Genomic DNA, 25,526 nt, shown 5'->3' with positions numbered 1-25,526 from the left:
AGGCATCCCCAACAGCATCCTTTTTTTGGTGTTAAATGCAGGTTTAGTTAAAGAGCCAGTTAATTCAATAATCTGGCAGGTTTAATAGGATTTGAGAATCAGAATTTGCTGATGGAATTAAGGTAAATGATAAGAAGGATTTGTTGAAACTTTGGTAGAAATAAACCTTTAAATGTTCCTAGATCACAAGGACTGGATTGGCTACACACGGAGATATATGTGTTTGTCTTTTCACTCATATTTAGAGATAAAGTAGAAAATATGAGCATCGAGGAACATATACACTTTTATTTGCGACATAAAATGACATCAATCATTGTTTAAATATTGAATTTAGACTTGGGCCAGTGTGATGTGTCCTGACGCTCCCTCTACAGGAAACAACGTTCAAAGACGCAGGTTGTGTGCTGCTTTCCAGTGCCGTAGGAAATTGCAGGCGTAACCAAGAACGACATGTAGGATGGTGAAGTACTACTGAAATATTTGAAGGTGATAGTAAAGCACACGACGAACCACAAAAATGTTCGAAAAACGTTCCAAGACATCTGACTTTGTAAAGTGCATCAAGTGGCGCTCTTTGAGTTCAGCATGAAAGTTTCCGAGGGGCCTTGAACGCATCACCCAAGCAGAGGACAAGCAGCCAGTTTCAAGCGCCGCATCAGACAGGCATGTTTTTTCATCATCGCTTAGTTTTGGGTCATGGCTAAACAGTACGACTTCTTGTTCCGGCTGCTCATGCTCGGAGACTCGGGGGTTGGGAAGACTTGCATGTTGCGCCGGTTCACGGAAAGTGACTTTGACACTACACACATTTCCACCATCGGTAAGCCATCCAACAGGTTTTCAGTGAAGCTTTCTCCAAAACTCATATCAGTTTTTTTTTCCACAGGTTGAACCAGTTAAACACCGGGAAATTCTTTTCTCTGGATGAATGTAGATGCAGGGTTTTAACATTCAGCGCATTTTATTTTAGCTTTCACATTTGTTCAGAATATAAAAGTGGGCCTACTTATAGGATTAAAGGGCCTCAAGTTCAAACAGCCTCACATGGGAAAGTTTGCCTAGAAGGCTTTCTGTTGCCCACGCTAAAGCACAATGAAAGTATAAGATGGAATGTTTTTGCTTAATTAAAGGTTAGACACGTAGAAGAGGTCTGATAAAGTACGTCTCTGTCACGAGCGTACTGGAAATGGGAAGGGAGACGATTATTTCTTCTGCTCTCAAATTATTTGATATGCTATCTTATATCTTTTCCCCCTTGATTGGAACTTGCAGATTGATGAGGCCATTAGTGCTTCATATCAGTACTGCCACTTTTCCTGATTGTGTCACATACTAATGAGTTGGAACAAAATGTGGTAGGCCCTGTTTACCCTCTTTACCTGTTAGACTGTGGAGCATAATCAGGGTCAAGTCTCACCAGAAAATGCAGAGTGGAAAGGCTTTACATGGGATTTGGATATTTGGAATAGTGTCTGATGATGAAATCATTGCTAAAAGAAAATCACCAGCCGTGCCTTTAGATCTGCATCAGGCAGTGAGAGAAGCGCTGGAACAAAAGGATACTGATATGCAGGATGAATGGACAGCTTTGCATATATTACATAAACGCAGATTCTTACATGATAAAAGTGAACAATTGCAAAAAGAGGAAAGCCATCCTTAAGGCGAGACAGAAACGGGCTACAGGAGGAGCTCATTCACAGACACTGAAAACGGTAAGATCGGGATTTGATTGTTATGTAAAGTAGGTGCATTTTCAGATTCAGTAGCACCTCTTCATTTCACTCAAACTGGGCTAGGAAGCTGCATCGCCAACAGAAAGGTATTTATGGTCAATGATCATATGAAATGCCTGACAGAAAACTTTTTTATGAGCACAATGTTGGGATTGGATTACACAGAGTTTATTGATTCCACAAAGTGTGGTGGCAGCGTAACGGAAAGAAAAAACAAAAACTGTTCAGGGTTTAATGTTAAATGTAACAGAGCCAAATATGGAAGGAAACAGAGAACAGATTCCAAGTTGTCCAATTGATCAGAATCACACGTTTCCTTTTTTTCCTGCTCTACTTCTTTCCTATTCTAACTTCAGTCATGCCACTAGTGTTAAAAAATCTTATAAATATCCATCACAGGAGCCAAATGAAAGGATCTCTTCAGTCTTTTCATTAATCTTTTCTTGCAAGATATATCGACAGTAGTATAGTCGTCATAGTTGTAGTGTCATGGCTTATTGGCACATTGGACTATAACAGAAACTATTGAATTTGCTAATTTCGGTCATGCTTTAGTTGGCGGGCCAATAACCTCATGCGACTCCAGAATACTTTGGTATACAGAGGAGTTCATGGTCGACTTAATGACTGCAAGGTGCCCAGGTAAAACAAGCCCAAATCATCACCCCTCCACCACCGTGCATGACAGATGGTATGAGGGGTTCGTGCTGATATGCTGTGTTTGTTTCTTGCCAAATGTAGTGCTGTGCATCATGGCCAAACATCTCCACCTTGGTCTGGTTTGTCCAAAAGACATTGGAGGTGTGATGGTTAGTACGATCTGGGTTCTTGCTGCCTCTTACAGCAAGAATGTCCTGTGTTCAAAGCCAATGGCTGGTTGGTCTCTCTGTTCCTGCATGGGTTCCTTCCAGGTTCTTTGCCTCCGCCCCCCACAGTCCAAAGACATGCATGGCTGGCAAATTGGTGATTCTAAACTGGCCCTAGGACGTATGCTAATTTAGGCATGTAGGGTCTGAGATGTAGCTCCAGGGTTGGTTTTGTTTTTTTTTTTTTTTTTTTTGCCATTTTCTGCCACTGAACTCGGGTTAAACTTACTGTCATATCCACTTCTGGGATATGCGACAGATCAGCAAACCTTTCATAACTTCTGGCTTTATAGATGTGATGACACTTGTTGATGATCAGTTAAGTACATCTGAGTACACTTCCTCACAGGACTGCAGAGAGTCTTTAACATGACTGTACATAGTGTAGGATCAGAAATTCATGTTTGTCTTTGAGTGGATTTTGGCTTTGCTAGCATGATGAAAACTAAATAAGAAGTAGATTAAAAGAACTAGTTGAATAGAAACCAGCAAAGTTACGTTGCAAACCTTTATTCTGTCTCCTAGCACAGAAATCCCTCAGTGTCGTTTACACCTGTTTAGATAACGGTATCTCCGAGGAATCCTCAATGAACCTCAGGGACATTTGTTGGCAGTTTGTGATTGTATTTTTGGAGGTTGCATCCCAGCTTACATCTGTATTTGCGTTTTCTTTGTTTTGGTCAGGAATTGATTTTAAGATGAAAACACTGGAGGTAGATGGAACCAAGGTGCGAGTACAGATATGGTAAGTGACATTTTTCTTTCATTGCATTCACACTTGCTGCCATGGGTGATTCCCTTTTGCTGATATGTGTTTGGTCCTCCATGCAGGGACACAGCTGGTCAGGAGCGCTATCAGACCATCACCAAACAGTACTACAGGAGGGCGCAAGTATGAGCAGCCAAGAGTAAACTTAGATTTCTGTAACGCAGCTTTGATTCCTTAGTCCTCTTTCCACTTTTTATGCAGGGTGTCATCTTTGTCTACGACGTCACAGACAAGCTGTCCTTTAAGCACATAGCCAAGTGGGTCAGTGATGTGGATGAAGTAAGGCAATAAGCACTCTGTTCGCTGCCCTTCACAGCTGTCCAGTATTTGTGTTCTGGCTGACTGAACTTTAGCTGCTTGCTAAACAATCAGTGGCTTAGAGTGACTGACAGGATGATGAAGTCCACTATCCCTGTGCTTGACTTCAGTTTTTGTTGTTTTCTTCTAGTATACTACCCAAAAAATGGAGACCATATTGGTAGGAAACAAATGTGATGATTCACTCAAGAGGGAAGTGTCAAAGAACCAAGGAACCAAGGTTTGATTGAGCCTTATTTTCCGCTGTGCTTTAATTAGTATATTATTGATTTTAATTTGGAGATTGTGTTTTAAGTGCTCAACATCATAATATACATTAGTCCCATATTGTAAGTCAGTCTCCTGGTGGCCTCCAGTTTCTTCCATTAAACTTAAACTTGATGATGATTACTGTAATACCTGCACTGGAAAGCTTTGTGTGTTTCATAAATGTCACTTAAGCTGCCAGATCAGCTCGAAACACAGTCTACATAAACAATCCACACACTGCATACAAATTCAACCTGTCTGTCGGGCAACTTGGCAGCTCGATTCGAGAAGTGTGCGCACAACTATCTCTGTGCTGGCAGGCTCTTAGTTGTTTCTATTGCTCAGACAGCCTCAGGCCTTTTTACCACAAAGACACGGTGAAGACTTGAAAACACTCCCAAATAAAATCCGGACGGTTGTACAGATCTTGTGTGTGATGAGTAGTTGTTCATGTTGTAGAAACACCAATATGAACTCTTTCTGACCCTGTTAAATTAGACGATGAATTACAGCCACATGTCATTCATCAGAATGAACGTTCCTCCGAGCTCTTCACACAGACCAGGACCATCTAGATACTAAATACTACAAAATATTCAGTTATACTAGACTCAGTCGCTGCTCTCATGTTGGGAATAAAGTTGACTTTATTTTTGAGGTTTTAAAAAAACACTTTTGCATATTTGAGAAGAACTTTTATTGAGAAAATATGCAATATGGTTCTGGCATAACTTATTTCAGGGAGAAAAGGCTTTTAGAGGCACTACTATCAAAGTCAGCTTCCAAACACTAATGGCTGATACCAGCATGTCTCTTAAAATAGAATACTGTTCAACTGGTTAGGCTGAGACAGACAAACGCTTCCTCCCACGTTTAAAACATTTAGTGAAATCTTTTTAAAAATCATATCGCTAAATAAGATAAACTTTTTATAAACCTCTTACTGCATGTTATAATATTAACACAGCACACAGCAAAGCCTGAAGGATACACCTACATCCATGCAAGTGCATAATATGTATAAATCTTCACACTGTTGACACCCTGTGCTGTTTAATCAGTATTATTGTGCCAGAGTGTCGCCTTTGCATTTAATTGATTTTTTTAAATTATATTTATATAGTTTTGGAGAAAAAAGGTTTAAAATAGTTTTATTATTTCTAAATATATGCGCTTCAATTGTCTGTAGTTAGCAGGATCCTATGGGATGGAGTTCTTTGAAACCAGTGCCTCCAAGAATATCAACATCAGTGAGGTAGTGGGTTTTCTTGGCAACATTTTTTTTCTGGGTAATTCCCCGCCGCATTCTTTTGTTTTCTTTCTTCCTTCTTCCTCCAGTCATTCGAACGTCTGACAGAACTCGTGCTACAGGCTCACAAGAGGGACGTGGACAACCTGTTGGGATCTCTGGACAGCTATCTGGATAAGGCAGGTCTGGAGGAAGACAAAGAGAGCACAGTCCCTCACCTTCCTCAGAGGAGCTGCGCCTGTTAGAAACAAGATGGCCATCATGGTGCCACAGCTTATAGTTGAAGGCGGTCTGACTTGATTCGGTCCCCCTCTGCCCTCTTTGTGGATGCGGTGACTTGTTGGCCCAGGGGTTTAATGAATGGGTTTCACTTTTTGTAAGTTTTTTTTTTTTTTATCACACTGTGTTAAATGCATTTAGAAGCAGCTACCAGCAGAGGGCCAGTTTTGTTCCATGATCGCTGAATCTTAAAGCTGCTGAGGTTCCTGGAGAACACGGTTTTGTGTAATAAAACTATCCATACCCACAATTTCTTCCTTTAAAATACAGGTTTGCACCGAGCAGCTGCTTCGTCACTTGTTCTTCATATTTTGTTAATATTTTTTTTAAAATTGAATAATTTGGTTGGTGCTGTAGGTGAATTGTGGATTCAAATCAACAATCATTTATTTGAGGAGGGCGGAGGAAGAGGATGGAGGCAATGACGAAGAAGCCGGAGGACGGAGCTGAATTATTTACACCTCGAAATTCAAACCCAGCAGGGGTGGAGTTATTTACATAATTCACTATCCTCCTTTGACGGAGACTCTGTCGTGCCATGTTCGAAGACCTTGAATGCTTGCTCATGCATTATCATCACAAATGTGTGCATTTGCGTTACAAATGTGATTGGCATTGTGTGCTAAAGGAGTGTTACCGCTCTTTGAAGTAATGTACTCAGGCTCTGCCAAGTTGCCACTTGTATGTAATTTTTTTTAAATGATACGTGCAGGTTGTTACAAAAAAAATATCAAAGCCACTGTACGGGTTAATAAATTAAAGTTTTCATATTAAAGCTAATGAGATGTGTCGGGACCTTGCTGAGTCATTACATTAGAATGCAAGGAGTCAAGTCCTGAAAGAGTTCAGACAGATTCATTCATTTTTAATCACCCTCTGTGAAAGACGGGGATCATGTTAAATTTTTGATGACAGAGAAAACTGATACATGTTACAGAGATGCCGTAAAGTAGGAAGTACGTGCAAGTTTTATCCCTAAAACACTCTTTGAGAATATAATTACATTCACTTCAAGAAAGTCAGTTTACTTGATAAAACTTTAAAAATCCTGATAAGAAGACAATTACAGTTACGTTAATCTATTTCGGACTTCTTCAGAGTATAGGATGGCAGATGGAGATCACTTTCCCGCAGGGCCATTTGATCCTTGTCAAAGGCAACTTTCTGCCCTAAATGAATCAGGTGACCAAGCGCTTGGATACAGGCAGCTCGAGATCCCCTCTGCCTCCACTGTGGCAGAACCAGAGGACGAGATGACGTTCATCGCGAAGACTTTCTACGACCTGAGGGCCACCACGCTGGAGGGAGACTCGGTGGACTTCAACGTCTTCAGAGGACGGGTGGTCCTCATAGAGAATGTGGCCTCGCTCTGAGGAACCACCACCCGGGACTTCAGCGAGCTCAACCAGCTGCAGAGCAAGTACCCCCATCGGCTGGTGGTCCTGGGTTTTCCTTGCAATCAGTTTGGCTATCAGGTGAGTTCAGCAGCAGAGTTTGAAGTCACTTAAAAACCTCTAAAATTTATTACTTAATGTACCAGTTCTGTGTTATTGTTGTTGTCACAGACATTTTCCTTTTCCCAATCCTACCTGGGTCTGGTTTGAGTTAAAGTCTGACTTGTATTATTGGCATTAGTGTATTTCCTCTTTCCTAAAGCAAGTTACAGGAATTGCATCATTTAATAGTGTGCAAACTGTATCTGGTACTGATGGTTTGATACTGAAGTAGGATTTTAATCATCTTCGCTATCATAGTGAAACCAATGAATGCTTGTGCTCTGCAGGAGAACTGCACCAATGGTGAAATCCTGAATTCACTGCAGCACGTGCGTCCAGGCGGAGGCTTCAAGCCCATCTTTACCATCTTCGAGAAGTGTGACGTCAATGGAACAAATACCCACCCAGTTTTTGCCTATCTGAAAGACAAACTCCCCTATCCCGATGACGACCCAAATTCTCTCATTCAGGACCCCAAATTTCTGGTTTGGAGCCCCATCAGCAGGACGGATATCTCCTGGAACTTTGAGAAATTCCTCATTGGGCCAGAGGGAGAACCCTTTAAGCGATACAGCAAAAAATTCCCCACCATTGACATAGAGCCTGACATTCAAAGACTGCTAAGATTAACTAAGACCTAAGAATAGCCTCCATCTCTTAATGACTTCTCATCCATAACTCTCAAAGCTGTCATGCTGTCCTCCACACCGTTGAGTCTTATTAAATGAGGGTGATGTTCTAAAACAGAATAAGGGAATATCATCGGAGGCCTTATAAGTGCTTAACAGTTGTGGATGAATGAACAGTGTAGTTAAAAGTTTACACATATGTACATTATGCATGAGGCAAATGATCACTTTGATGTTGTTGTTTTTTTTATCACATCCTTTTGTTTCTTGTTCTTTTCCTGTTCGTCCAGCAGATGGTGCTGCTGATTTAATCCTAAACTTCTCTCGTGAATTAACATTCATCACACACACATAATGTTTGCACTGGAATAAAACCTTCAAACCAAATTCGTCTCCCACTGAGGTGTGATTTTTAATTGGACCATATATAAACATAAAGATGCGCTCCACTGATGTAAGCACGACCAAAATAGAGCTGGAGTAGGCATAATAATGAAGCTTTAAATACAGTGGGGAGGATGTGGAATTATTTGAAACAGCCTTTCAAATAATTCACAGCGCAATCTTCTAATTATGCATCCTCTTGCCCGATGAATCCCTTTTTAAAATTATCTCAGAGCCTCCCACACTAATTTTCCAGACCTACATTTTTAAAGTAAAAACATGCTGAAACCATGCAGCTACATGAATGCTTTATCACTACAGTGACACCTTAAGACAAACCCAAAGTCATCCATGTAGGGTAAACAGTGACCTCGTTACCTGTGTTATGACCTGCCATGCAGCTTTAGCTTTTTATGCAAAGTCTGCACTGTTTGCAAGGCCTGCTTTGCAGGTTCGCGCAGGGCTTTGTGCACATATGCTGACATCTACGTCAGCACAACATGCCACACGGTGACCTCATGGCAGGTGGGTACATTTAGAAACACTAAAGTGATACTTTTCACGGGTTTTACTTCCACTTATAGTGGCTGTGGTTATTGTAGTAATACTTAGTCTCGTTGCATATTATATTTACATATCCATGCTGTCGTGATGCGCCAGGGCATTTGATTTCCCTCAGTGTGACTGCAAGGAAAAGCTTCACGCCCGTTGGGGAGAAGCAAGAGGAGCAGCGCAAGGGGCCTCTCCTTAAACCCTCTACACTGCTCCCATCTACTCACAGCTTGCAGAAAAATATCACCAAAGATCAGTTATTTTCAACAGGTGACTCACTCTCCCCTCCATCCATCCATCAATTCGCTTCCGACTCTAAAAGTTCGTTTAAAGACAGCTTTAGTAAAAGCTCTGAACACACTAAGAAAAATATGGACTCCTATAGCTTTCCAATTCAATGAAATGCTTTTAAAATTGCACACTGACCCCGCAACAGTGGGCTGTAGGTCGCAATACACAGTTTGCAACGTGGATACGTCATAAACTCAAAAGGGCTTTTTGTTTAACCAATCAGATTTGACTGATGATTTGAAACAATTGAAACTGAAGTCGATTTAGATAATGGTTCAAAGGTCAAACCTAATGGCCTTAACTGTCTGTTTCACATTAAACTCCGCAGCAGTAAACATGCACGAGCGGTGTGACTGGAGCGAGCTTAAAGAGCTTTGGGCTAAAACATGACAAGTTTCATCTGCTATTGAATAAACTGCGTACTTTTTAACCTGGGGTCACTTGAAGCAGAGTGAGACTTCTTCGTTTCCCCTCTGACCATCCACTCACTACAGGTGAGCACTGTTGCCACGGCAACGTTTGCTTTTCCCCCCGCTAAGCCTTCTCGCGAGACTCCGGGGCAGAAAAGAGAGGGAGAGGGAGAGAGAGGGAGAGGGGAGGCTGCCTGAATGATCTCATCCCTCCAGCAGCTGCATACCGCAGCGAGGCAAAGCCGTAACTTTCTATCAAACTTCCAAGTTGCCGTTCAGAGGAAGACGTCGGGCCGTCCTCGGTCTGAACCGGAGCCAGCACGTTTTTTTTGTGTGTGTGTCCCCCCCGCGAGGGCAGCCAACAGAGCTGCTGCGTAGTTTGTGTCTCGGACTTGGAGCACCTTGTTACGAGTTGAAACAAAAGGGGGGAGAGGAAAGAAAAGCAAGACTGCTTCGTGTTGTGTGACAACCACTATGAGAAAAGGTGAGTGGCGTTACGAAGTCATGCGCGGGGGTGCCTGCACCCAACATCTGTGTGAGGAGGACAAAGCACATCCTCGTGCTGTGTGAAGGTGCAGCGGGAAAGCCAGTGCGCAGTGTTAGTGTTATTATTGTTATTAGAACTAATGGGGCTGGCGTGGTGAGGCTATCAGGGTGGCTGTCAAAACATATCCGCTGCGTCGCCGTGTATGTCAAGGGCATTGTTCTCTGCGATTCACAGGTGGCATCGTTCAAGCCACACCGTTGCATACTGGAGGATATACGTCTGTCACCACCCGGAAAAAAAATTCCGAGGTGGCGTATCCCGCGTTGTTGCCACACGAGAAGGCTTGTCAGGCACCAGGTGATTGCCACATCTGTCTTGAGAGATTTGTTTACAGCCTGCCCTGGCTCAGCATCTGCTTGTATAGATTAGGCCACCAGGGCTCTCTGCAAGTCATGCCCCCCTCCCTCCACGCTGAGTATCCAGTGCCATTCTTGATGAGATTATCAGTTTATTTCTGCCTGATGTGGATGTGTGGAGTGCACTCCAGCCTCTGTGTCCAACTGTGCTCACATAGGCTGTTTTGGAATACAGAGTGCATGCACACCAGTGCAGTGGTGGCAGCAGCGCGTGTGAATAGGAAAGATCTGGTAATGAAGGGCTGGGAGTTTTGTTTTGACAGAAACAAACAGACCTTAACCTTTCAGAGTTTACTTTCACAGGGCAGCGTTGTGTCCAGAGGGGGCCATATTTTACAAAATACCAACTACAGTGAAACTGTTACAAGTAAGCAGGTAGGGAATTAAATACAATAGAGGGGTGGCTGCTCATAACTGAATCATGGTGTGTGAGCGTGTGTTACAGAAGCACTGTTTATTGCAGTTGGACAACTTGAGTCAGGTGAAAAAGGGGGAACTTTGTAGTTTGGTTTTGGGCAAGGATCTGGGATTTTTAGCTTTCTTGATAAGCTTAGCTGACCCACTGTGGCTGGCATGACTGATCATACAGCTTCACTTCCACTTTTACTGCTTAGTTACTCTCAGTTTTGTCCCTTTTTTGCCTTCTGCAAATACATTGGATTGCTTCTTGCTTTTTTCTATTGTTATTTTTATTATAGATGATGAAAATTATCTTGTTGGATGGGGAAAAAATACTTGCTCTGTTTTATTTCTTTCACTGTGTGGGCCTGTAACGGTTCATTTGGGGATGAGAGGCTAGTTCAGTTGATAAGATCTGCCCAAAGATTTGGATGAGACTACTTTCAGAATAGATAACTCTGCTTGTTTAGCAGAGTCTCTGCTTCTCACGTTCCTTATCAGCATACGTAGTCCTCCCCTTGTTTTATTACTGGAGGACAGTGTTGCTATTTTCACTTTGTGTTGCATCTCTCGCACAACAATTGTTGGTGTTCTTCATTCGTAGTAGGGTCTTTTCTATAACGTGCCCGCACGTTCACACAAGGATGCTTCCTGTTGCTAAATTGAGCTTATGTTATCATCGTCTCCTGTGCATTGGCTCGGAGGGAATAGTTTGAGCAAAGATAAAAGGGAACAACAAGAGAAGCATTGTGCTGATTTATAATTTGTTACTCTGGAATGTATGCGCTGCAGATATGCTAAGTGGTCTTCATAACATGCTTAAATTAACTGTTTATATTATACAAAGAAAGATGAGGTTAGTATTATTATTATTTTTTCATTAATGCTCAGGTTCAAAGTGCATCAGCGCTCTTAAAGTCGATACTGACTGAACTCTATTCATTGTGGTGTGGTGACTCTTACCGTCACAAAGTCATTTCTGAGACTGTGACGCCCCCGCACACACCTCTCACTGGACAGCAAAATAAACAGACCTTGAGATGCATCCCTGGATAAAAAGTGGTGTACCAATGTGGTCAATGTCAGTTACAAGGCAGATTTTTCCCCCTCCTACATGAGTCACTTTTTCCTGGATTTTGACAGAAGCTTTTGTAACAGATTTGACAAAAAAAAAAAGAAATGAAAGGGGAAGCTTCCTCAGTTTTTACCAGTGAAGTGTCTGACTGGTATTAGTCAGCTCATAGTCAGAAGTCAAATGACCTGATGGTAACATGGCCTCTGATGATTCTTCAGAGTGAGTGTCTTTTTTTCTTTTTTTTTTGCTGGTGACTGAGAGGTTGATGAGTTTGACTTTAATGAGGTGTGACTGTGGGTCTGAATTTCCTGCTTGCTAAACTGTTGGAATGCTCTGTCTTTGTCTGGATGGGACGGTCCACTTTATACCACCCGGCGGAGGAAAGCAGAGGGCTCGGAAGCCACAATAGTGATGATGTAATCCCCTTTCAGAGCTCTGTCACACAGTAAATGGGTCCAGACAAAGAGGAAATCACTCCCTTCTCCATCCCACCTGACGCAAAGTTTCTGACCTCGCAAAAATGTGCAGCGGTTTGGACGCACTGTGATTATTGGTGTGGGAGATCGCCGACCCTGGGAGGCTGAGCGGTGGGACAGGTGGAAGGTGTTGCAAGCTGGCTGGGCTCTGACCTTGACTGAAGGGTTTGGTCTCCGTTTGGTGGTCTGTCACAATATACACTGCATTCATAAACTAAAGAGACCTCTCTGGTTTCTGTCATCCTGCTTCCAACTCTCAAACCCAAACCAAAACCCACAGTCATGCCGAGATCAGACGCTGTGTAATTCCCCTTTTCTGCTCCCATCGAACCTCGCACACAAGCTGAAAATAGTCTGACGTGGGACAGAGATGAGAACGTTTTTAAAAAATAAGAAGAAGGATTGGTAAACAACCACTTAAAAAAAGTGAAATGTTCCATAATGAAAACTAGGGATTCTGATGATGATGTGTTGCTGCAGGCTATCCCCGCTGCCACACAGCAGCGACGTGCTTGGTATTGTCTCGACATGTCTGCCAGTTGCTACACTGTCTCTTTTTGGCCTGCACACTCTCTCTGGAATGGATTACAGAACTCCGACTCAGTGAAGAATCCAAACATCAAGCAGAGCTGCAGGCCCGAGCCTCATACAGAGACTATGCGGGCAGCTTTGGAAAATAATTCCACGTACAAAAACCGCAGAGGTTCTGCCGTTGTCCCCCCTCCTGTGGACCGAAATCTGAGAAGCAGGCAGGAATGTGCGAGGGCTCTGCCACGGCTGATCTCAGAACAGATCTCAATACGTAGACAGGTCTGATCAGCTTATCCTCATTCTTGTTCATGTTTACGATTGTATTATTATGTTCAGGAGCCTTTTACCATGTGACGTGTAGTAAAACTGGAATGCTGGCACAACAAAACGCTGCGTAAGGTTTGCCCCAGAACGCTATTTAACAACACCAGCTGTAGTCCGTGTTGTGCTTTGTTTCCTGTACCGAAATTCCCCTCTTCTCATATGGTTCCAAAATTCCACATCCTTTGCCTTTGGAACCAGGGAATCTCTTTCCACTCTGTGAGTCCCTGTTTTGCTCTTGTTTGAGAGGGAAGAATGAGACCACTGTGGACCAAAGGCTCAGTCTGTAAGGTTCAGATGACTTTTTAGATAAATAGCCTCAAGTGGACTGACTGAAGTGTGCAGGAGAATGTCCTACTCACTTGTCTTGTAATAGTTTTTTTTTAGTACCTCACTCAATTTTATAATGAGCAAATACTGTAAGTTTCTCTCTGTCTCTCTCTCTATAAATATATGTTGTAAATAGTCTAACCGGGGTGCAATAGTATGCTCTCTGATAAAATAGGCCATAGTTTTTTTCCATGTTGCTCCAGGTGCAAAGGCCAGATAGAGCTGGTTAATAACAAACATGGCTGCTTTCCCAGCCTTTCCTCTCTCACTGCCTGTTTCCTGTGTATTTCATTGATGTATTCCTGGATACCCGGCCAGGCTAGCTTTGCAACTCAAAGAATTCAGCTGAAACTGAAAGCTGGGCATGTGCTATGTTTGATAGACATTCTTGAAGTTGAATATGTCACCTTACGCTGGCCACTTCTTTCAGTCCCTCAATGGCTCTGGTGCTTAGTTCAGCAGTTGTCTTTATCGGCACTGGGAGGAGGTAAGGTGAAGTCGTTGCTTTGCTTGTGTTTACACGGTACATACACTCGAGTAGAATACTGATAAGGAAGAAGTCAGAAGTGGCTTGTTTGCTATTGACAAAGCGAACACATACAACTGGACAAATTTTTAGTTTGGTGTGTCCTAAATGTCCAACTTCTGCCTCACTTTCAAAAGATCCTAGAAGGCTAAATGTGTTCAAATGCCCAGCAGGAGCTAGAAAAACATAGTGAAAGGTGCAAATGAGGGGCTCACACAAAGCTTCAGTCTTCATCAGTACACCAAAATCAAAACAGAACAATTACTGGGACAAGTGCCTGACACTGTGTGATTAGCAAAGCAGATGTTAATTTACTTGTATTTATTTATTTATTTGGGGGGGTTGTACATTTCGGCACCAGGGGGAACAAAAGCATTAGAAACCCTCCTCCCTGAGCTGTTGTTTGTAGTTAAATGTGGTTTGCATAAGACTGGCTCAATAATAGGTTCAAACTCCAGTTGCAGGGCTGGCTGGAGTGTGCCATTAATGTGGTGCAGTACAAGCCAGCAGCAGGAGCAGCATGCTGTGCAGGTTTGCACTGTGATTTTTTTTTCTTTTTCTTTTGGCAGAGTGTGATTTAGCAGGGCACCACTGTTATGCAACACTAGCTGACTTATCGTAGTCCAAATGACTGTATGAATTGATTAACTTTGTGGCCTGACTGTAATTGGACTGGAAGTGCACTGGGCCGTGCACTGGACACGTGCCCAAATCAATGACTGGAAACAGTTTACATGTATAAGTTTGCCACGCTGCTGCTGTTGCTGTTGTTGAAATTTGAGTCCTCATCGAGCCTCACAGCTGCTCAACTGTGCATCAAGAAGCTACCTGCCATTTCTGACCTCCTGATTACTGAAGCATACCTGCCTTCAGTTCGGAAATTAGACTGCCCTGCAAGCTGTGAGGGCGTTGAGGGGACAGCACAGTCAGCAAGGCTTCTTGAGAGACATCCCAGAGAATCCCCTGAGCTTTCCCGTGAGAGTAACAACAAGAAGGTCTTCCTTTGTTGCCGTCTCTGTGTTGTACTGAAGTACCCATGTCCTTTGTACTGACTGCATCACATTGCCGTTACCTTAGTAAAATGCTTATCTGGCAAGAACTAATCCTTATTTTTCAACTTAAAAGGGCTAATTATAAAACTGTGGACATCTTGTGCACTAGCGGTGGCCTCAGAGGAGATACCGGTGTAAGGGGCTATTAATCAAGCCTTCACCTTGACTTTGGCACTCCAGGATGACTGGCTGTATTTTCCTTTTTACCCACTGCTCTCTCAGCTAAAGGTCCCATTGTGTCCGTCATATGTTTGTCTGTGGTAAAATCCGTACTGCTGCAATACATCCCAGTCATCAATTTGTGTAATTGAATGAGTTTATGTGCATTTCCTTATTGCTGCAGAGGCATGCTTAGGGGCTAAACAGCTGTTGATCGATTGAAAGATCAGTTTGACTGAGGGAAATTAACTGAAGAGGATGCACAGAGCAACTTATGGTAGATTAGATTACATTCTCTGTGGGCTTTTTAAATAGGCCGTGGTCAGTTCTGCTGTTGCTGTGGAGGTCATGTTTCTCAAGTTGGCTCAGCAAGGTCCCAGCCTCCCCCAACCTGCTTAATCACACTGTAAGAACTGCGCCGCTTCTTTTAACAGCACTTTGCTACAACATGCCCAGACAAACCATTTAAAATGAATCTACATAATTCTATAAATGCGAGTTCAGCCCCTTGGAGTATCTGCTGTGACTGTGTCACACTGCTTTCATTCTTTTTTCCTAACTGATTCAGTGCATCCGAATGTTGAGTTAGTGTCTGTTCCAGCAATAGATACAAGGTTGCTGTTGCATTATCCATGCTATGATTGTTTTCTGCCTTTGTGATAAATAAATGCGCTTTACTTTACTGTGGTAAGGGCGATCTTATCAGGATTCCTTTTTCACATCTCTCTGTGATTCAGCTTGTTTGCTACCTGTGCAATCAGGCAGAGGACAGGGCAGTGGATGACTTCCAAACATTGCAGGCATCTGTCATATCAACACCTCAGCTGTAAAAATGTGACAGGTTGCCGTTAGCTGACCTTGCTGCTAATCCACGGTTGTATGCAAAGATGTAAATGCTTTCTCTTGACCCTTCCTGCATTCCAAACCACTGGTCTTGCTCATGAATACAGTTGAACTTTTTTGCATTTTATGCAGCAGTAAATATAGAACTTATACAGACTTATACACTTTCTCCGGGACATTTGCATGGTGTCCTTGGACTCTGTGGACTTTCCCCGGGTGCTCTGGTTTCCTCCCACAGTCCAAAGGTTAATTAGTGATTCTAAATTGGCTTTAAGCGTGGATGTGGGTGGTTGTAAGTCTGTGTCAGTCTGGTGGCGGTCTGGCAAACTGTGTTTGGTTGACGCTGCCTCTCTCTCATTGTCAGCTGGGATGGGCTCCAGATCCCGTGGCTGTAGCTGGATAAGTGGTTAAGAAAGTGAATGGATGGACTTACAAGGAAGTACAACAGGGTCCAAGCACATTGATGCAATTTGATCTGGAAGCTCACAGACACAAGACAATAGAGAAGCCAAGGATTATGCAGGTGCACTGGAGGTGCTTTGTAGGTTATGCTGCTCCTTTTACCCCATATGACAGAGCAATGTGATCCAACTGATTGGCCAACATCCTGAGAGCCCTAAGCTCGAACTCATAGGGCTAAAATTTTAACATTGATTGGTTTGTTTCCAATTGGAACAATGTGGCCATAAACTGGATTTCTAACAACAACTGTGTGTAGCTCACGTGTTTTCTGTTTCCAAGTGTGTTGATTTTCAGGAATATTATTGATTACTCTATTGGTATTTGGACAGCTAGGACATGAGTTTCCTGGCATGCAGTGTGTATATGACCACTGGGTGCCCCCAGCCTGGGGCGTCCAGTGATGTTCAATCAGAAAACCATGATCTACTTAACATTTTGATTGACATCTCATGACCCCCGGTATTTATCCCAGTTCAAACTTTCATACAGCTCCACTGCTGTGCTGCAAATGACGATGAAGAGACGCTGCTCCAGTGGAACAGTCAAAATTAATCTGTGCACGTTACTGTGAGAAGCACTAAGGGCTTACTCTGATTTGCTTTGCTCACAAGTGCCTGTGATCCAAGAATGAAGTAATAGCAGGCTTGGAAGTGTTTGCTGGGACCCCTGGCTGAGTCCCATCCCCCGTCTTTTAGCATGTGAAGGGGCTCAATTATAGACAGCAAGCCCACAGATTCTTCTCTCAACCCTCCTCCTTGCATCAACACTGTTAATTATGCCGCAGCTTCGCCCTCCCATCCTTCTATTTTAATCCTCAATTGATGAAACTGCTTCATCCCAGCACATATACATGAGCACATAGAGTGGAGCGTGCCAGACCCATGCTGAGCTGGGAGTATTTGTTTGGTAACAAATAGGTTCACTGCTCTTCAGATATTAAGAGAGGGAATTTACCTTTTGTAGGGTGAATAAAGTAAACAGACTAGCCCTAGAAACACCTCCCAGTCGTCACAGCCGTGTTTAACAAGGCCCGCTGCTGGGAAATGCTCTCTTTGCATTGTTGGCCCCGTTGCTCAGGTCAGTTTCTTTTTTCAGTTCAGTGTGGAAAGTTGAGGTTTTCTTTTATAATAGAAGTAAAACTGCGGTTAAATTCAAATGCATTAGAACAACAACAGGAACTGCCTTTCATTTTCTTTTGGTCGTTGTCTGTAAAAGCAGAAGCTGAAAGATGAGTTGGTCGAGAATACTGAAGCTTTCTCTCTCAGGACGTTGCAGGGAAACTTTCCCACATAAATTGCAGATATTGTTCACCTGCAGGAAATGACAGAATAGTTGATGAGAGGTAGACTGTTTTAGAAATGGTTCTAAATAGATTTCCTGTGTGGTGCAGGGCAGACAAATTACATTTCTCAAGCTGTTTTTTTTTCCTTCCTTTTTTAAAGGGTCTTACATTAGAGTTGGTATGACTTTCAGCAGGCTGACTTTTCTGATGTTCAGACTGTGTCCAAAGTACTCATTATGTACAGATAGATGCTAGCTCTATATAGACATCTATGTCTGCCTTATATAGATATAGCTATAAATAAAAGTTTGGGTTCAATAATATGAAAATATGTGTTTATATCGCACCTCATCACAACAACAGTTGCCTCAAGGTGCTTTTTATCCTAAGGTAAAGACCCTACAGTGATATACAGTAAAGAAGACAGAGAAAACCCCCAACAATCATATGAGCACGCTCTTTGGAGGCAGTGGGAAGAAAAAACTCCTTTTTAACAGGAAGAAATCTCCAGCAGAACCAGGTTCGGGGATAGGTGGCCATCTGTCGCAACCGGTTGGGGGTAAGTGGATGAAGACAGGACAAAAGACATGCTGTGGAAGAGAACCAGAGATGAATAATAACAAGCAAGTAAATGCAGAGAAGTGTATAAACACATGGTGAGTGAAAACGGTGGCTGAAGAAGAAACACTGCATCGTGGGAATCCCCCAGCAGCCTGGACGTATTGCAGCAGAACTAAGAGAGGATTCAGGGTCACCTGATCCAGCCATAACTATATGCTTTATCAAAAAGGGAAGTTTTAAGACTAATCTTAAGAGTAGAGTGATTCCACAGAAGAGGGGCCTGGAAGTTGAAGGCTCTGCCTCCCATTCTACTTTTAAATACTCTGGGAACCACAAGTAAGCCTGCAGTCTGAGAGTGAAGACCTCTAATGGGGTAATAAGGTCCTATAAGATAAGATGGGGCCTGATTATTCAAGACCTTGTATGTGAGGCGCAGGATTTAAAATTCAATTCTGCATTTACCAGGAAGCCAATATAGGAGAAATCTGCTCTCTCTGTCTAGTCCCTGTCAGGACTCTTGCTGCAGCATGTTTTGATCAACTGAAGGCTTTTCAGTGAGTTTTTAGGACATCCTGATAATAATGAATTACAGTCGTCCAGCCTGGAAGTAATAAATACATGAACTAGTTTTTCAGCGTCACTCTGAGACAGGATATTTCTAATTTTGGAGATATTGCACAAATGGAAAAAAGCAGTCCTACATATTTGTTCAAAATGCATATTGAATGACATCAAAAATGACTCCAAGATTCCTAAAAGTGTTATTCAGAGTAAGCATCTGGCTCGAAACCACATTTCTAGGATTTTTAGAGTACAGTAACCTCAATTTTATCTCCAGGCTCTGGGGAGGCCTGTCCATGACTGAGGGTGGTCTGTTGTATGTTTTTCTATCCAGGGATGACAGCGTGTTTGGAATCATTGCCGTGCTGAAAAAGGAAGCCATTACCAATCCATCCTATTGCATGGAGGATCAACTTCTGATTATACTTTTTTGTGTTCATAACTCTATCAATTTTGGAAAAATCACCAACAGCACTGGTTGAAGTACAGCCCCAAACCATGACAGAACCTCTGTCAAGAGAGGTTTCTTGATCTCTTTACTTCTTGACACCAGTTTGAACTAAACATGTTGTGGATTTATCACTTCATAAGACCTGTTATCATTGATTTTCAGTCCAGTTCTTTTGTAATTTGGTATACCTCAGTCTTTTTTCTCCCTTTTTCATTTATTAAGAATGGCCTATTGACCTGCATGGGCCAACCCTCATGGAGACTCAAAAGGGCAAAACTGCTATGGGCCCCATGTGGGCAACCCTACATGTACCTCGTATGGGTTTTCTGTGGGCAAAGTCACTGTGGGATGCTCACAGATTTCCCTCTAAGGTGCCCCAAAAAGCAAAATTCCTATGGGACATGGCAACCAACCTATAAGGGTACCATATGGGTTTTCTGTGGGCTTACCCATAGAAAAGCCATATAAGGGCCCCAAAGGGCAGAACTGCTGTGGACACGCTTACTGTGGGCCAACTTGTGTTTGGTGGCTACTCAGGAAAAACAGCTCAAATGATAGTGCCAGTTTGACTGTGCTTAATGAGTACCACCAGGTGAGAGTCAGGTGACAGTGCTCTTTGGTCTTTATCATCAGCTACTGGCAACATGCCACCAGTTGTACCAAGGTTTCCTGCAGTTATCTTCATGGCACTATATCGACATAGTGCCGGTGCCACACACAGAGAATCTCTTTGTTTTAGAGCCAAGCTTTTTCCAAAGCGTTCATGCTTCCGATGGAGAAACTGAGAAAGTGAATGCACGTAAACTGTGCCCAGAAATGGAGACTCCAAAGATGCCTCTTGGTACCGAGGTAGAAAAATTGTTAACCCTTGTTGCTGTGTTGAAAAAGAAGAAGAAATTGTTCACAGAAATGGATGTACAAAGTTGTTCACTACTTTGCTGAATTAATTATTTGACCATGATTTTCGGTGCTTATCCAAGACTGCGGTGCTGGCCAGTCTTAAACGCTTATACTTGGATAAAATAATTGTATTAATTCAGCATACACCTCCGTAAAAGTCCACAAGCAACACAGATCTGTAGTGAGAGAACAGGTTATTCACCAGGAAATGAACAGCAGGCTAGTCAGAGCATCCGTGTAAATTACATGCTCATTGCAACATCCTCACATCGCTAGGCAACAAGAATAAAATCCCTCACCAGCTTCCACCTGGGAACAGTGTCTGCAGTGTACAGTTTGAGAAGAAATGGCAATAAAGATTTCCAGTGACAACAGAAGCATTTAAAAAAGATTATATTTGGCCAGCCTCTTTATTTTCACAGACATTTTACATTTTATTGTTTATTTTTGTTAAGAGGTATCTTTGGAAAGTTGAATTGTGCATAGGGTGATCTTTTTATTCTGGGCAGTCCGAGTAGTTTCTGCACGGAGATCATAAAGAGACCATAATTTGCATGTCAAACATGAAATTTCAAAGAAAAGATATTTTTGGTTTGAGACAGGTTTTCCAGAAATAACATCTCAGCGGACCGGTGCGAGACACAAAAGTGCTGTTTATGATTAAACAACAAGTGGTTTAGCTTCAGAAACGGGTATCCATCAGTCATCAGTTCCCAGGGATTGTTCTCATAAGCACAATCTCTGTTGTTGTGTAGATGTTGCTGTCTTATTTTCTAGGTTTTGCTGTGCATGAATGTGTGTGCACGTGTGTGTGTGCTCGGGTCTTTGTCTCTGCATGTACCTGTCTATGTGCATCAGTAGCTCCCTGTCTCTAATGGAGTCCTAGGGTTGTAGGCAGGCAGGGAGGAAGGGCAAGGAGAGGGAAAGTACAGCCTTGAGCAGACTTCCACTTTTAAAACCCAGCTCCGAACTGCTGCAGTTCAGCAGCTAGGCGGCCACCTCATTAGAATTTTTTACATTCCTCTTCAGGCAGCAGCACACTGCTTCTTCTCCACTGCTCTTTCTAAGCCACAATCTGTAAAAGATGATGGGATTATATCTAAACTGTCTCAGTCAAATATGAGGCTCTAAACCATTGTCTTTATAAATTAAATGACTGTACATAATGTTATAGCATAGCATAATTCAAATCAACTATGAACCTATTTAAGACAATTTTCTTTGACAGATTATCATCAGGTGTTAAACAGAAGCGGTAGTAATTCTTCTTTAGTCTAGATAAGTAGACCACCTAAGCACTTAGCTGTGCAATTAGCTTTGGGTTTTTTGTTTTTTTAAAAGTGTCACTGTAGGAGTTGGACAAAGGCTTTCATTGTCAGAACTTGGGGCCCACCCAGATAATTGGATATAGGAATGGGTTTACTGTTGCTAACTATAAACTATGTAAAGTGTTTCAAGTGTCTGTTTATTCTGCTGTGTCTCCCACGTGAAACCCTGCTGAAGTGCTTTCTGTATAAGAGGAGAGGAAGGAACGAGGACGCCCTGCTGGAGATAATGGCAATGAATGTGTTCTGGCTCTCCTCCAGAACTGTCGTCTCGTGTACGGCCGTGAGTGAAATTCACTTTGCCAGCGGTTAGCGCTGCCCATTACTCACTGAACTGTGCTGCAGTGATAGCGAGGGGGGCCCAGCGTTAAGGCAGAGGAGCGTTAGCACAACGGCGCACTACAGGACAATGGATGTGATGAATGTCGATACACTGCCACTGGGTTTTCAAGTCCTCCAACTACACATCGGCCCAGTTCTCAGTGTGGCACTCCACTTCACCCAGAGCGGGTACAACCTAGACCAAAGCTTTCAGTCTAAGGTAACTGCAAGAATAGAAGACAAGCTTTTTTTTTTTTTTTTTTTTTTTAAAAGGTGTTTTATAACTCTTGGGCAGACAGCATTGCCTAAACATGCCCGACTTCTTCCCCTCCATGCACACAGATGTTCATCACTTCCTCCACTGAAATTGGTGGAATTCCAGGATCTTTGCTCGCAGTTGGATGATGCTAGTGTTGTTTGTCTGCCAGCATGCCTGCCTTGTTTTCCCCTGAAGGTGTCAGGTTCTCAGGTTTGCTCAATCAGATGGACGGGCAGGTTCGTGCCTGGTTCTCAGCCAGATCTGTGAACAGGAGGAGGCAGCAGGGAGAGGTGGGGAAGGGCAGAGAGAAAGACAGGGAGAGTCAAACAGAGAGAAGGAACTAGTGAAGTTGCTCTGCTACGTCCTGTGCATCTGGAAGTTCAGCGGCTACCTCAGTTCACCCCTCACTCACTTACACGCCCTACATGAAAAGAAATGCTGTGTAGGAGTCTGGCTTGACTATTATTACATCAGTCTCTTTCTGACTGGTGCATGACATTGTGGCCAGTTGTAGATGAGTTTTTGCTTCCCCATGTATTCTGCCTTTTTTTCTCTTTGGCTCCTTTTATAGTGTATTCATCTTTCCCAGACATGATAGCTTTCCCTTTTTCTCCCTAACCCTCAGTTATCTGCTAGTTAATATGTGTTGCAGCTGTGAGTGAGTGGATTACAGAACAGCTAATCGGTCCTGTTATGAATCTCATACAGATAGTTTTTCCCCTTTTTTTGACATTATTCTTTTGCCTTTTACTTTTTTTTTTTTTAGAAAAATAAGTCTGCTTCCCTTCTTTCCAAATCCTGGTTTGATATTTGCTCCATCTCTATCTCTCCAGTTCCGCTTTGCATTTAATTCATCTGGTTTTTCCTGGCGGCCGCATACACACAGCTATAGTGAGGTTCCCGTGCCAGGCAATTTTCAAAGACTTCACTGTGCTGGAATGAGGCCCCAGTTTTTGACCAAGCTTGGACAGAGGGACCTTTGTGTCTGTTGCCCAACAGCCCTGTCAACCCTTAGAGCGGGGAAAGATTAGTACACAGAGAGAGCCGATGGACTAAATGGTAGGGTGCCTGTTTGAAAGCCAATGGTGTCAGGCAAACAGCCCCTTAGCCTCATTCAAGCACGCAGTAATTACAAGCTTGTAGGGCAATCCTTCGGCTCTTTTGTCTCGGCTTTGGATACACTTGCCTGTTGTACTGGGAAACTTCATTCCCTCTCTGTTGGGAGACCCGAGGGGGAAGACTCTTTCAACTGCAGCATGTTGTCCTTTCTCTCATCAACATCAGCAAATGGGACTCCCCTTCAGGAGACAGAGTCTTTTTTTTAATATAAGTCTAGTAAGCCAAGCTGTGCCTTAATGATGATGACTCAGGACATTCTCATACCCTTGCTTGTGATTCACTGCACGATTCGCCGTTCCTGCTGACTGACTGCTGTCTGTCTTCCACCTTTGATTTCATGGGTGTCTGGAAGGCCCCACTGCATGAGCTGAATTAAACACACACTGAGGCTTCCAAGAAACTCATTACTCTGTCTCATCCCCAGAAGCACACAATCAACAAATTGTAGATCATGAGAGGTATGTCATAAAATCATCACCTCTTTATTGCTCTTTTTCTCATCTCTAGGTAGGGTCACATGGTCTACACTCAGAGGTTAGAGCCCCAATTACAGGAAGTTAACCAAATTTGGTCAGCATGCAGAAGCTGTCTAGACACGTCCCACTGAGATGTGGAAAAATCTTCTTTCTTTTTTTTTTAAATAGAAAAAGACTGATAGGATGGTTTAGAACAAGACAGCATTATCCTGTGAATCGTTAGGTTTTATCTTTGTTTCTTATAAAGTTTTCCCCGCTCTCAGCCAACACAAGACTCTAAGTCTCAGTGCTATAGCTATTCTTTTAATCTGACAGGACCATGAAGTCAGCCGTCTGTCTGCGTAACTGTCAGCGAGGAGATTAGAGGCCTGTTTTCTGGGACATGTGTGTGCGCACGTGTGTCGTGTGTTAGTTCAATTCATCTCTCTGTCCCTGTGGACGCTCGGCGGCATAAGGGAATGAGGCCCAACGCTCTGGGACTAGACGCGTGGTTTAACTTGCATTCCCTGACTATTTTCACTCCTATAAACGTGAGAGAAAGAGAGATTTAGTAGGACATGAATTAGTTTTTTTAAATAAATAATGAGTGTTTATTAATTTGCTCCAGGCACATAATCTACTGCCATGCCCCAAACAATTGATGTCCATTCAGCTAAGCAGGAAACCCTCCTTGTGTGACAGACTGAAGATCATATTGGAGATACTGCCTGTCATCCTACTTGATTATGCTCTCGCTGAAGATTTCAAAAGATACATGAAGGTCGAATGATGTGATCCGAGGCCATTTTTGCTTGTAAGCTCTACCCATTAAAATGATATACTGGGTTTGATTTGAAAGTCTTCATGTTTGTTTCAGCTCACAGTTTTTGTGCAAAAACAGTGCAAAAGCCTGTAAGCACATTAGCCTCCGCATGCTACATTTTGCAAGCAGGATTTATGACTTTAATTGCTACTGCATGATTTAATGCTGCATGTTTTTTGCACAATATTGGGCCTGCAGAATCCCACTCTGCTGCATAATATGCACAGGCTTAAAGATTTGTTGTCAGAAAGCACTCTTCTGTGTACTGAAGCTAGGCTGACTCTGGCTGATTTGCCTAAGGCTTTCTGAAAACTGAATCATCTGCAGAGCTTTGAGATTTTGTGCTTACACTCTTTGCATGACTTATAAATCGATGTTGATATATCAAACATATGAGGAAAGCATCTAGGGAATATTTGGCCCATCTCTCACTTAACTGTGCCACTGTGGCAACGTTGCCGGTCACGTGATACTGTGCACCACTTTCACATACATTGTAGTTTGTTGCCTTTGATGAAAAGCTTCCATTTCCTTAATTCTGTATGGTTTAAACAAAGGCGAGGGCCTTCTTTCTGCTAAGGACTGCATGATTTTGAGCTGCTCCTGATGTTTTGATGCAGTGTGAAGGTGGCTGTGCTATAGGACCGTCACAGTGCTCTCGTTGCTGGTGGCTAATGTGATCACAGCCACAGCCAGTCAGGGCCAAGTGAAAGTAAAGCCTTAATCTCCCTCAGTGTCTCACTGCCAAATTGGCCTGATTTGTCAGGCAGAGGATCATCACCCACTTTTCAGATGACTTTCAAAGGGCCACTTTGCTTTTTGATGTGCAGCTTGGCATATTTGATCCTGACAAGTGCGACTAAGCAATACAAATCACTAATGTTTGGCTATTTAAAGGGGCATTCGAGGAGATGTCAGAGAAGGGGTGAGCTAGAAGTCTGCCAGCTGAAGATATTTAGATTGTTCTCTCACTCGTGTTCCATCTACATAAATGATCTTATTAAGGAAATGGCTTCGGCTTTCAAGGAAAAAAAAAACATGCACTCACTGTTAACCTCTTTTTATAATTTGGCAGACTTTCTGTGTTTCCCCACAATGGTTATGCTGAAATTGGTTTGAAAAGTAGGCTCCCTTATCTGAAATTGAACGTGCCGTTGAATT

General features: G+C 42.8%; 3 protein-coding genes across 5 annotated transcripts in view; all 3 read left to right on the top strand.

Annotated features, from left to right (window-relative positions):
• The first annotated feature begins 69 nt into the window (after positions 1 to 69).
• LOC120740351 (ras-related protein Rab-15-like) lies at positions 70 to 6,197 on the top strand. Of its 2 annotated transcripts, XM_040042657.1 has the most exons (7): positions 70 to 823; positions 3,290 to 3,350; positions 3,437 to 3,497; positions 3,576 to 3,653; positions 3,823 to 3,912; positions 5,131 to 5,196; positions 5,280 to 6,197. In XM_040042657.1, the coding sequence occupies exons 1-7, from the start codon at positions 700 to 702 to the stop codon at positions 5,433 to 5,435; spliced, it is 636 nt and encodes a 211-aa protein (XP_039898591.1). In that variant the 5' UTR covers positions 70 to 699; the 3' UTR covers positions 5,436 to 6,197. The 2 variants fall into 2 exon arrangements, with proteins under 2 accessions (XP_039898591.1, XP_039898592.1); XM_040042658.1 differs by lacking the exon at positions 5,131 to 5,196.
• Positions 6,198 to 6,323: 126 nt separating this feature from the next.
• gpx2 (glutathione peroxidase 2) lies at positions 6,324 to 7,981 on the top strand. The gene is made up of 2 exons (XM_040042656.1): positions 6,324 to 6,944; positions 7,253 to 7,981. The coding sequence occupies exons 1-2, from the start codon at positions 6,576 to 6,578 to the stop codon at positions 7,604 to 7,606; spliced, it is 723 nt and encodes a 240-aa protein (XP_039898590.1). The 5' UTR covers positions 6,324 to 6,575; the 3' UTR covers positions 7,607 to 7,981.
• A 1,405-nt stretch (positions 7,982 to 9,386) lies between these two features.
• LOC120740345 (signal-induced proliferation-associated 1-like protein 1) overlaps positions 9,387 to 25,526 on the top strand; it is a 37,557-nt gene continuing 21,417 nt past the window's right edge. Inside the window, exon 1 of one of the 2 annotated variants that reach the window (XM_040042645.1) lies at positions 9,387 to 9,715. The gene's annotated coding sequence lies outside the window, so the exon portion shown is untranslated. Of the gene's footprint in view, positions 9,716 to 18,815; positions 21,930 to 25,526 lie in introns of those variants that run through there. The other variant, XM_040042646.1, reaches the window with a different exon arrangement.

Source organism: Simochromis diagramma, unplaced genomic scaffold (assembly GCF_900408965.1).
Source record: "Simochromis diagramma unplaced genomic scaffold, fSimDia1.1 OVJJ01000304.1, whole genome shotgun sequence".
Taxonomy (NCBI): Eukaryota; Metazoa; Chordata; class Actinopteri; order Cichliformes; family Cichlidae; genus Simochromis; species Simochromis diagramma.
Note: the sequence above shows the minus strand (reverse complement) of the source record. Positions and strands in the feature narration are given on the sequence as shown.